The sequence below is a fragment of the Somniosus microcephalus genome, chromosome 9 (assembly GCF_052327205.1).
Source record: "Somniosus microcephalus isolate GS21.2 chromosome 9, FLI_Smic_1.0, whole genome shotgun sequence".
In the NCBI taxonomy this organism is placed as follows: domain Eukaryota; kingdom Metazoa; phylum Chordata; class Chondrichthyes; order Squaliformes; family Somniosidae; genus Somniosus; species Somniosus microcephalus.
Window position 1 is genome coordinate 124,791,421 of NC_140995.1, and position 13,112 is coordinate 124,804,532.

Here is a 13,112-nt window from a genome sequence, read left to right on the forward strand (position 1 = left end):
AGCTGAGGCCCCAGCACTCGTTGCATCTTGCCAACTAGAAAATGACCCATTTATGTCTACTGTAGGAACCTCTGTTCCTTACCAAAAGATGGAGTTCGACTCACTAAGTCAAAACAATAAACTTTAATGAACAAACAAAGCAAGTTAACAACTACAGGATGAACTGGAAACGTGTCTGGTCTGCTTGGAAACCTTTCTCCAACTGCCTGGAACTGCTAGAAGGTTCCAAGCTATGACCCTCTCTCCAACTGTCTGGAACTGCTAGAGGGTTCCGAGCTCTGATGTCATGACGTCATCACGCAGAGTACAGGAATGAAGCCTGAGTGCAGTAACAGATACATTTAAAGGTACATCGTCAGACTATATAACAGAGCTGTAAAAAGGAATTATATACAATGTCCATAGCCCAATGGTGGCTCCGCCACACTACTCTGTTTCCTGTTAACTAGCCAATCTTCTATCCATGCCAATATGTTACCCCCTACACCATGAGCTTTTATTTTCCACAATAACCTTTGATGTGGCACCTTATCAAATGCCTTCTGGAAATCTAAGTACAGTACATCCACTGGTTCCCCTTTATCCACAGCACATGTTACTTCCTCAAAGAACTCCAATAAATTGGTTAAACCTGATTTCCCTTTCACAAAACCATGTTGACTCTGCCCGATTACCTTGAACTTTTCTAAGTGTCCTGCTATAACGTCTTTAATAATAGCTTCTAACATCTCCCGTATGACGGATGTTAAGCTAACTGGCCTGTAGTTTCCTGCTTTCTGTCTCCCTCCCTTTTTGAATAAAGGAGTTACATTCGCTATTTTTCAATTTAATGGAACCATCCCCGAATCTAGGGAATTTTGGAAAAGTAAAACCAACGCATCAACTATCTCACTAGCCACTTCTTTTAAGGCCCTAGGATGAAGTCCATCCGGACCCGGGGACTTGTCAGCCCGCAGCTCCAACAATTTGTTCAGCACCACTTCCCTGGTGATTATAATTTTCTGAGTTCCTCCCTCCCTTCCATTTCCTGCTTTACAGCTATTTCTGGGATGTTACTTGTATCCTCTATAGTGAAGACTGATGCAAAATACCTGTTCAATTCAACTGCCATCTCCTTATTTTCCATTATTAATTCCCCAGACTCGCTTTCTGTAGGACCAACGCTCACTTTGTTAACTCTTTTTAAAATATCTATAGACACTCTTACTATCTGTTTTTATATTTCTAGCTAGCTTTCTCTCGTACTTGTAATTTTTCTCTCCTTATTAATCTTTTATTCATTCTTTGCTGTTTTTTATATTCTGTCCAATCTTCTGACCTGCCACCCATCTTTGCGCAATTATATGCTTTTTCTTTAAGTTTGATACTATCTTTAACTTTTTTAGTTAACCACAGATGCTGGGTCCTCCCCTTGGAATTTTTCTTTCTCGTTGGAATGTATATATGCTGTGTATTCTGAAATATCCCCTTAAATGTCTGCCACTGCAACTCTTGACCTATCCCTTGACCTAATTTGCCAGTTTACTTTAACTAGCTCTGCTTTCATGCCCTCATAATTGCCCTGATTTAAGTTTAAAGTACTAGTCTTGGACCCACTCTTCTCTCCCTCAAACTGAATGTAAAATTCAATCATTATGCTCGCTGCTACCTAGGAGCGCCTTCACTATAAGGTCATTAATTAATCTCATCTCGTTGCACAATACCAGGTCTAGTATAGCCTGCTCTCTGGTTGGCTCCAGAACGTGCTGTTCTAAGAAACTATCCCAAAAACATTCCATGACCTCATCTAGGCTACCTTTGCTCATCTGATTTTTCCAGTCTATATGTAGTTTAAAATCCCCCATGATTATTGCCGTACCTTTCTGACAAGCTCCCATTATTTCTTCCTTTATACTCCATCCTACCATGTGGTTACTGTTAGGGGGCCTGTACACCACTCCCACAAGTGACTTCTTGCCTTTATCATTTCTCATCTCTACCCAAACCGCATCTACATCCTGGTTTCCTGAACTTAGGTCATCCCTCTCTATTGTGCTACTACCATCATTAATTAACAGAGCCACCCCTCCATCTTTTCCTAGCTTCCTGCCCTTCCGAAATGTCATGTACCCTTCAATATTCAGGCCCCAATCTATGTCATCCTGCAGCCATGTTTCTGCAATGGCTTTCAGATCGTACTTATTTATTTCTATTTGCGCTATCAGTTCATCTGTTTTGTTTCGAATGTTATGTGCATTCAGATGCAGAGCCTTTAGTTTTGTTCTTTTATTATTTTTGTAACCTCTAGCCTTATCTGTTGATTTACTCTTAGATTTGTACTCTCTATCCCTTCCTTTCACAGCCTGTTTATCGTTTCCCATATTAATACCTTTCTCTCTAGCCTTGTCTCTACTCTTTGATTTACCACATCTTCCCAAATTTGATCCCTTGCTCCCACTTCTTTTTCTTCTTGGGCAGTCCCCCGGAACCGAGGATGACTTGCTTCCACACTAAAAATGAGTTCTCCGGTGACTGAGTCCAATGCGGGACCTACAGTCTCTGTCACAGGTGGGGCAGGCGGTGGTTGAAGAGGCGGGTAGGTGGGGTGCTTGGGTTAACGTGCACTCCTTCCGCTGTTTGCGCTTGGCTTCCACTTGCTCCCGGCAAAGAGACTCGGTGTTCGGCGCCTTCCCAGATGCTTCTCCTCCACTTTGTGCAGTCTTGGGTCAGGGATTCCCAGGTGTCGGTGGGGACGTTGCACTTTTTCAAGGAGGCTTTGAGGGTGTCCTTGAAGCGCTTCCTCTGCCCACCTGGGGCTCTCTTACCGTCTCGGAGCTCCGAGTAGCACGCTTGTTTTGGGAGTCTCGTATCGGGCATGTGGACAATGTGGCCCGTCCAATGGAGCTGATCGAGCGTGGTCAGAGCTTCGATGCTGGGGATGTTGGCCTGAGCGAGAACACTGATGTTGGTGTGCCTACCCTGCCAATGGATTTGCAGGATCTTACGGAGGCAGTGTTGGTGGTACCTGTAGTGTTTTAAGGTGCCTGCTGTACATGGTCGATGTCTCGGAAGCATACAGGAGGGCAGGTATCACTACTGCTCTGTAGACCGTAAGCTTAGTGCTGGGTTTGAGGTCCTGGTCTTCAAACACACTCTTCCTCAAACTATTTAGTTTAAAGCCCTCTCTACCGCCCTAGTTCTATGACTCGCCAGAACACTGGTCCCAGCACGGTTCAGGTGAAGACCGTCCCAACGACACAGATCCCACTTTCCCCAGTACTGGTACTAGTGCCCCAGGACTCGAAACCCATTTCTCGCACACCAGTCTTTGAGCCACGCATTCATCTCTCTAATTTTATTTACGCTATGCCAATTTGCTTGTGGCTCAGGTAATACTGCAAACATTACTACCCTTGAGGTTCTGCTTTTTAATTTAGCCCCTTGCTGCTCATACTCTCTCAGCAGAATCTCTTTCCTAGTTCGACCTGTGTCATCGGTACCTACGTGGAACGCGACCACAGGCTCCTCCCCCTCTCACTGCAAGTTCCTGTCCAGCCCAGAGCAGATGTCCCGAACCCTGGCAACACAGCCATCTGGACTCTCACTCTTGGTGTTCCCAACATTGGTCACCTTGCAACCGTGTCTCTGTAATGGCTATTAGATCAAATCCACTTATCTCTATTTGTGCCACTAATTTGTCTCTCTTGTTACAAATGCTTCGTGCATTCAGGTAAAGAGCCTTTAGTTTTAACTTTTTACCATTATTCCCTGCTTTCACCTTATTCACTGATGCACTATTATCTTTAAACTCTCTGCCCCTTCCTGTCACACTCTGCTTATCTTTACCCAATTCACTACACTGCTCTTTTGCCTAGACTTTTCTCTTTAGATTACTAAATTTCCACTCATCTGACCCCTCACCCCCCCCCCCTTTCCTTTTAGTTTAAAGCCTAGTCTACAGACCTTGGTTTGTCTAAGTTTGCTTTTGTCCATGCTATACTATTTAAACCTCTGGGAGAGCAATCTCTTGAAGTAATACCTTCCCAGTTTAATCTTAACTGGTTGTGCTAAATTTCTGCTTTGTTTTAGCAGTAGGATCACTGGAATCCTCGCAGCTGTCACATGGCACCCTATTTATTGTTTTATATTTCGTTTCCTATGGTGTTGCACATGAAAAGTCAAGACCAAGGGCACTTTTCAGGTCAAGCAGAGTTAGAGGAAAGGGAGGTAACAACCAAGACTGGGGAGAAGAGAGAAGGCAAATGGAGGGAGGAGGAGGATGATGGAGAGGGAGAAAAGGGGAGGTGGTCTGCGATTGGGTGTGGGGGAAGGAGGAGGAGAGGGGTGGGGGAGGCAGAGAGAGAGCTGAGTAGTTGAAGACAGGAAGAGGAGAGGTGGGGTGCAGAAAGTGAAAGGGAGAAGCGGGTGAGGACATGGGAAGGGGTATTGAGGAGGGGAAAAGAAGGAGAAGAGGAAGTGGAGGTCTGCGGGGGTGGGGCAGAGGCAGGGATGGAGCAGAGAAGTGGAAATGGGGCGAGAAGGTAGGGAGGAAGAGAGAGATGAGAGATGATGTGGAGGGGCAGGGACAGAGAGAGAGGAAGTGGTGGAGGAGTAGAGGAAAGAAGAGCTAATTTTGCTTTAGCCAGGGTTTGCGGAGATGTTCCAGCGTGTGATTAATTTTTTGCCTCAGGAAAGGGGGAATGTAATTGCCATTTTCTCCTTCTGTGTGGTGGGGGTGCTGTGCCCATTTTCTGATTCAGCTGGAGTGGTGTTTAGTTCCTGTTTTCTGCCTCAGCGGTGATGTTGGAGGTTTGGATAATAATTTTCTCTCTGCGTGGAGTGGTAGGCATTTTAATCCTCATCGGGGGATTGCAGACTAATGGCATTTGCTTCAGCAGCAGTAGGTTCAGCTGCTTTTTGTCTGTGCAAAATGGCATGATTCATGTTTTTCATTTGTTCTTGGCATTTGGAGGACTGAGTAAAGTTCACTGCTGCTTTTCTTTACTCTGCGAGGCTTTTCCAAAGTGGCCATTCATTTGTCAGGGTTCTTATATGCACCATTATTTACATTTACTGTTTTTCCACTATTAATCCTAATAATGATGGCTTCTGTAAGGATGCTTTATGTTTCTAATAACCATTTTTTTCTCCTGCATGGTACCAAAGGTGTGCCATTTTTTTTCCCTTTTAAGTAGCCCTGTCACATAATGTTGTCACATTATGCTCCGTGCTACCTACCGCGAAATACCGTTGGAATATTGAGACTACCCTGCATTCTTTTAGTAGCTTCATGGCTTCTGATGACATCTGTAATACTTCCAATCTGAAAGTATTACAGAACAGTGCATAGGATAGCAATAGACCTCAAGAGGACATAGGCTGGTGGACTAGGCAGACACGTGGCAGATGAAATTTAATGCAGAAAAGTGCAAAGTGATACATTTTGGTAGGAAGAATGAGGAGAGGCAATATAAACTAAAGGGTACAATTCTAAAGGGGTTGCATGAACAGAGACCTGGGGTATATGTGCACAAATCGTTGAAGGTGGCAGGGCAGGTTGAGAAAGTGGTTAAAAAAGTATATGGGATCCTGGGCTTCATAAATAATAGAAGTATAGAGTACAAAAGCAAGGAAGTTATGATGAACCTTTATAAAACACTGGTTTGGTCTCAACTGGAGTATTGTGTCCAATTCTGAGCATTGCACTTTAGGAAGGATGTGAAGGCCTTAGAGGGTGCAGAAAAGATTTACAAGAATGGTTCCAGGGATGAGGGACTTCAGTTACGTGGATAGACTGGAGAAGCTAGGGTTGTTCTCCTTCGAGCAGAGAAGGTCGAGAGAAGATTTGATAGAGGTGTTCAAAATCATGATGGGTGTAGATAGAGGGAAACTGTTCCCATTGGCAGAAGGGTCGAGAACCAGAGGGCACAGATTTAAGGTGATTGGAAAAAGAACCTATAGACAACATGAGGAAAAAGATTTTTACGCAGTGAGTGGTTATGATCTGGAATGCACTGCCTGAAAGGGTGGTGGAGGCAGATTCAATCTTGGCTTTCAAAAGAGAATTGGATAAGTACCTGAAGGGAAAAAAATTGCAGGGCTACAGGGAAACGGCGGGGGAGTGGGACTAGCTGAAGTGCTCTTGCGGAGAGTCGGCGCGGGCTCGACGGTTCAAATGGCCGCCTCCTATGCTGTAGGCTTTCTATGATTCTATTCTTAATGTACTTCTGCTAGCATTAAGTTCTTTGGGAAGCACAGATGTCATGTTTGTCCATGCTTTTGAAAGTTTGTTAGAGCCCTTGTGAGCAATTGACAAGCTGATCAACCGGAAGGAGACTTCCTTGTATGGAACTGAAAGGGATGGATTTACCCTCAGTTTTCATTTCAGCTAATCACTTTCGAATGACAGTTTGATCAAATTGAATTTTGAGACAATGTACTCTGCTACATCTCTCTCTAAATATAGTCCTATATAGAGTTTTGTTACAAAATGCTCTATTCATCCCTTTGTGAACCTTTGCACCTGTGAAGATCAAAGAGACAAGAATAAGTTAGGTTGAGTGTTCATTGTAGTTTGCAACTAATGAAATCTTTCCCTCACTATAATACACTCGTGATACCGGACTAGGCTTTGGCAAAAACTCACCAAAATGTTCACCTGTGTTTCTTCTTTCCAAATGTGAGCAGACCTGTTGAGTATTTCCAATATTTTCTGTTTTTATTTTAGTGAGAGCAGTTTATTGCATTGAATTATTAAAGTGAATGATGTGTAACTCCTGGATTTGATGGCGCTAATAAATTACATTTAATCAATTTTAATATTTATCTCCTGCAGATTGGCATAGCGTTTTACGAGATGTTACAGAATGTAGACCAAAACAGCAAGCACTTGAGCTATATGGACCCTATTTGTGATTTTCTATACCATGTAAAGTATATGTTTACAGGAGACAGTGTGAAGGATCAGGTGAGTAGATTATAAAGACCTTAACGGCAATGTTCCCGCTAAGCTGTTGGCCGCGCAGTGGTCTTGAGGTCCCGCACAGGCCGCTCACCGGCTTTTACATGGAAGAAACCGCACATGCGGAAAAATTTGAATGCGCTGTGCAGCCAGTTAAAGGGACCGTGCATGAAAAAAAAGAGAGGAAACCTTACTTAACGGGTGAGGATATTTGTGTCTAAAATTGGTAACCATTCATTTTTAATGGGCAGTCATTCTGTTCATTTTTCATAACTAACATATCCTAGAATGTGATCTTGAAATTTTGATGGTTAACAAATGTTTCAGACGAAAGGAGTCTTGTGTCTCATCCTTTTAAGTTCTGGATATTTTGTTGCAGCTGTCAAATTAGATGTCTGTCATATACATCTTTACAAAAATGTGGTTTTGGCAAAGTTCCAAAAATGAATGAGCTGAAAAAATGTACATTACAGTAGAAAACGTTTTATATTCCGGAGAAGCCAAATAAAATTACTGAGTGGCTGGAATAACAATAAATAGCAGATATTTAAATGCAACTTAATCATTGAATTTTATAGTACAGAAAGAGGCCATTCAGTTCATTGGGCCTCTGCCTACACTTTGAAAGATCATAGGAACAGGCGTAGGCCCCTCGAGCCTGTTCCGCCATTCAATTAGATCATGACTGATCTGTACCTCAACTCTATTTGTCCATATCCATGATACCCTTACCTAACAAAAATCTAGCAATCTCAGTCTTGAAAATTTCAATTGATCCAGCATCCACAGCCTTCTGAGGGCGAGTTCCAGATTTCCACTACTTTGGTGGATAAATTCTTCCTGATTTCACTCCTAACTGGCCTAACTCTAATTTTAAGATTGTGTGCACCCCCCTCCCATCCCACCCCCACCGTTGGCTACATTCACTGTCATTTCTGTTGCCCTTTTAAATTATATTTTTCAAATACTTTTAAGTCAATGGGCCGTATTTTCCGATCGGAGGCTTCCCATGTGCGGAGGCCTCCGATCTGGAAAAAATCTACGCACTTACCTGAGGGCTCCCGAGGTGCGTATAGTTCCGATCCTGGGCCTCTCCAACTCCACGTGCGCAGGGCCCACGTATCCCGGAAGCGCATGCGGTTCGCAAGCGTCCCACGTATCCCGGAGGCGCATGCGGTTCGCAAGCGTCCCTAGGATCACATGGGCCATGGGGAGCCCATCAAAGATGGGAATCTCCCTTCATACATTTGACAGATAAACCTGTCAAATATATGAATGGAGATCACCCCAAAAACATGGTTTTTAAAAAATGTATTTAAAGTTTTATTATCACCTTTTTAAAATTCATTGAAATTAGCGAGTACACACCCGTAGGGATCGGAATATTCAACCCATTATGTATTCTGCTTCCAGCCCCTTCTCTGGCGGGGCATTTCATATCCTAACAACACTACGGAATAAAATCTCCTAAACATTCTTCTGACTTTCAGGGTAGACATGCGGGTAGAAAACAAAAGGAAACCAATTAAAAAGCTAAAGCCTGATTTTCAGGGTATGAGGGAAAACATTGGAATGGTAAAATGGAAATAGATACTGGAAGGAATAGGTGTGGAAGCAAAGTGAAATAGTTTCAACGGGATAATTTTGAGATGCAGAAGAATTTATCGCTGAGCTAGATCAGGGACAGAATAAAAGAGCACTACCACTTTGGCTGGCTGACAAAGTTGTGAACGGCATTAGGGAGAAACAAAGCATACAACGTTTTTAAATTTTCAGGAAAAGAACCCGGTAGGGAGATCCATTAAGATAGGCTAAGAATGCCAAGAAACTGACAAGGGCTGCAAAGAGAGATCATGAGGAAAACATAAAGCAGAACAGTTGAGCATTCTTCAGGTATGTCAGGAGTAACAAAGGGTGCAAAGAAGAGTTGGCCCACTTAAAAAATGGCAATGGGGAAGTGCCGTCCAAAGGTGGAAAAATTGCTGAAGTACTTCACCATTATTTCTCTAGTGACCACAAAAAAAATGGCTGGATAAGTGCTAGAATTGGGGAGTACAGCTTAAAAGTGGATGTAGACTGAAAAGTGTTAAAGCCACAAGAGAGGATCTATTGGAGAGGCGATTAAAGCTCAGGGTAGATAAGGCTCCTGACCCTGATGATTTTCACTCTAGGGTTCGAAAGGAATTGGCTGAAACGATTGCGAATCCTTTTATGGATACTTTTCAGAGTTCACTGGATTCAATACCAGAGGATTAGCAAATAGCAAATGTGAACTCCCATCATCAAAAAAGGGACGAGGGTGAACCATCAAATTATAGACCTGTAAGCCTTACTATCATTTTTAGGAAAGTGTTTGAAAGTATTATGAAGGATAATATAAGGAAGCAACTTGAAAGGCATGAGCTAATCCGAGGCAATCAGCTTGGTTTTAGGAATAGGAGATCATGCTTGTCTAATTTATGGACGACTTTGAGGAGATGAAAGACCATGGGGATGTTTATCTATCTGGATTTCTGGAAGGGATTGACAGTGTCCCACATAATAAAGACTTGCATTTATATAGCACCTTTCACAACCTCAGGTCATAACATAAGAAATAGGAGCAGCCGTAGGCCATTTGGCCCTTCGAGCCTGCTCCGCCATTCAATGAGATCATGGCTGATCTTCTGCCTCAACTCCATTCACCGGCCCTATCGCCATATCCCTTGATGCCCTTACTAGTCAGAAATCTATCGACTTCTGTTTTGAATATACCCAATGACATCCCAAAGTGCTTTACAGTTAATGAAGTACTTTTGAAGTGTAGTCACTGTTGTAATGTAGGAAAGGCAGCAGCCAATCTGCGCACAGCAATCTCTCAAACGGCAAACCAGATAATCTGTTTTTAGTGATGTTGATTGAGGGATAAATATTGGCCGGAGCACCGGGGATAACTCCCCTCCTCTTCAAAATGGTGCCATGGGATCTTTTACGTCCATCTGATTGGCAGACGGGCCTCTGTTTAATTTCTCATCCGAAAAGCACACTCACTCAGTACTGCACTGGAGTGTCAGCCTAGCTGTGCTCAAGTCTCTGGAGTGGGACTTAAACCCACAACTTTCTGACTCTGAGGCAAGAGTGCTACCAACTAAACCATGGTTGACACTACATAATAGGATACTACATAAGGTCCAAGCCCATGGGATAGATGAGAATGTATTAAAAATGGTTTGGCAAATGGTTGATAGTGCATGGGCAGGTATCAGGTTGGCAGCCAGTTACCAGTGAGCTGCCACAAGCTTCAGTGTTGGGGCCGCTGTTCATAATTTTTATAAATGATTTAGAGGAAGAAGCTGTGTCCAAATTTGCAGAGAATACCAAATTGGGAGCAGTGACAAATGATGAATATTAATGCGTACAAATTCAAAAAATCTTGACCAACTCGATCAGTGGACGGAAAAATGCCAGATGCAGTTTAATGCAGGGAAATGTAAGGTTATGAAATTTGGCAGAGAGAAGGATTATGTGCTTAGTTATTTTCACCTATCTTTGGTAGCAGTCCTATGCATGGAAGTCAGACAAGTAAAGGATTCAGGGAATCTGAGATGCCTCCTCATTCAAGAAAAATGCCAACTCGCAACAGTAGATCTGTTCTATGTTGCTGCTGAGTTACACACATCAGACCAATAAGCTTAGTATTTCACCCTCTCAACAACAATTTGCCTAGAAACTTGCATTATTTACAGGTCATGGGGCTGGAGGTAGTCTTGGTCTTTGTGGTACTACAAGGAAAACTCTGAGAAGCAACACTCCATTGTCAAAAAGTAGTGATGGGCTATTGGGCAATAAGTTGTCAATGAAAACATTGGCCAACTGATTAACTCGTACGTTTTAATTTTGAAACCATAGCTTATATATTGCCTACAAGCACCATATTCAGAGGTCTTTACTCTGTATTTCTAGGTGGAAAAAATAATCTGTACACTGAGGCCAGCTTTAAAACTTCGACTGCGCTTTGTGACTCATATAAGTAAAGTGGAACCAGCAGCTCCAGTACAACCAGCAAGCAGTGCCTCTCCAGCCAACCCTTCCAGCCAGGTCTCCACTGGTGTTGCTCTACCAGTAACACAATAAGAGAGTTTGGCTAGCATTTAATGTCAGAAGTTCTAATGCTGTGATGTAAAAAATTGTTTAGTATTTAAAGACCGAATCCTACTTTAAGGCTACTTTTTATTCTTGTATGTATTTTCCATTGAATTATGTAAGTAATGTTGATGAACGGTTGTGAACTGCCAATAATGTGCTGCAGTTGCTCTCCTGTTCTTTAATGATGCCCAGAATGACACTCTGCGTTACTTCAGTGAAAAATGAACTGTTACAGTAATGTTCAATGGATCATCCACTTCGTCCCACTGATTTGGAACATTGTAGTTCACACAAGAAATAGTTCCTAATACTAAATGCAAAATTATGTAATCTTTTCTGTTAGTGATACCTTTCATTATTTTCTCCATGCCATGCAAATTAATGTTTTATTTAAGCTGAAGGCAGCTTTTACTGTTTCATTCTGCAAGTTTTATTGCATTTTGTTTATATAATTTTGCTCAAATTGTCTAGTGTGTTTTTGACCAAAATCATATCCGAGATAAAAGTCAAAAGAACTCACCGCTAATGTGATGTATACCTTTTGAAATGCCCCTAACTAGCTTTGTTTTGTTAGTAATACCTTTTTAACAACAAAAACATTCTCTCTTAATATGAATGATGTCTTATTGAGTAAGTTACTTTTCAAATAATTCAAATCTTCAATTATCACCCTTCACTTCTCAGAGGACAGTCCTGTTCTCCATTTTCAAACTCTAGATTCTTGAAGCTGTGATCGCTGAATTATGACCCAATAGGTTTTTGAGCAGAATAGCAAGTCTAAGATATAGACCACTGATTTCTTACCAGTGTATTTTTATTTTTGCTTCGCCTCCTGTAATTGTGGGATGTCCTGAAATATGTGTGTATTGGTCTCCAAATGTTTATAACACTTAAGAATGTGATTGTTTCCATATAACACGAGCAAAAGAAAAGTATGCCACATGAACATTGATCAGTACTGCCTAGCAATACTTTTTAAAATCTTCGTTTAAATTCAGATGTACTATTCTGTAAGCAATTGAACTTTGTTGTTTCATCCAGTTAATGTTGATCTTTTTTACTGATAAAACCACTGCAAAAATGAAATACAATGTCATTTGACAACTTATTACTAACCGTAAACTATTTAAATTTTGATAGTCAATAGATATATTTTATTAAAATTAGAATGTTGAGGTTTTGCAGATTGTTGCTTTCCCTGGTTAAATCTTAGCCAATTTGCATTAATTGGTCAACTTGTGGACATAGTCTATGGAGAAATCTGGTAAATTCTGCAGATATGTATTTGAAATCTGAAGCAGTGAAGATGGAAAGGCTCATACCTATGTATGTGCTCTTATCAATAAAAAAGTACCATATTGTAATAATAAAATGCATCAGACTGCTTTATTAAAGAAATAACTTTCATTTATATAACACCTTTAATGACCTCAAGACATCCCAAAGCACTTTACAGCCAATGAAGTCCTTTTGAAGGGCAGTCACTGTTGTAATGTAGGAAATGTGGCAGCCAGTTTGCCACAAACAGCAGTGAAATCAATGGCCAGATCATCTGTTTTACTGATGTTGGTTGTGAGATACTTGTTGGCCAGGACACTGGGTGAACTTCCCTACTCTTCAAAATAATGCTGAGGGATATTTTACGTCCATCTGAGAGGGCAGGTGGGGCCTCAGTTTGACGTCTCACCTGAAAGAAACAATAACTTCATGAACAATCTGATTTGTATATGTTTACTTAGTCCAAAATTTGGATATTTGAAAATAGACTGTTCATTCATGAGTGCCTGAAACACAACTCATATATAGTATTTCCCTGGTCCAAGTGCTGTTGCCACAGATTGATGATGCTTTAACTGACTTCACTGAAGGGCATGTTGTGAGATCAGTAAGTGGCAGGCCATTGTGCTGGAGGATGTTTCAAATTTGAAGCAATCAGGATTCTAACATATGTAAATAAATCCAAATGAATCTGTAGATTTCAGTTAAATTTGTGGAAAAGTCATAATTGTATCTGTGAAAAATCCAAGTTGTTGATAATGACTTCCCT

General features: G+C 41.6%; 1 protein-coding gene across 5 annotated transcripts in view; it reads left to right on the forward strand.

The window, feature by feature from the left end:
• Positions 1 to 12,437, forward strand: part of med23 (mediator complex subunit 23) — a 150,929-nt gene extending 138,492 nt beyond the window's left edge. For all 5 annotated transcript variants that reach the window (XM_085997124.1, XM_085997127.1, XM_085997125.1 and 2 more), the window contains 2 exons: positions 6,815 to 6,946; positions 10,883 to 12,437. In XM_085997124.1, the coding sequence (XP_085853250.1) occupies positions 6,815 to 6,946; positions 10,883 to 11,053 (303 nt within the window). In that variant the 3' untranslated portion in view covers positions 11,054 to 12,437. The remainder of the gene's footprint in view (positions 1 to 6,814; positions 6,947 to 10,882) is intronic.
• Positions 12,438 to 13,112: the final 675 nt, after the last annotated feature.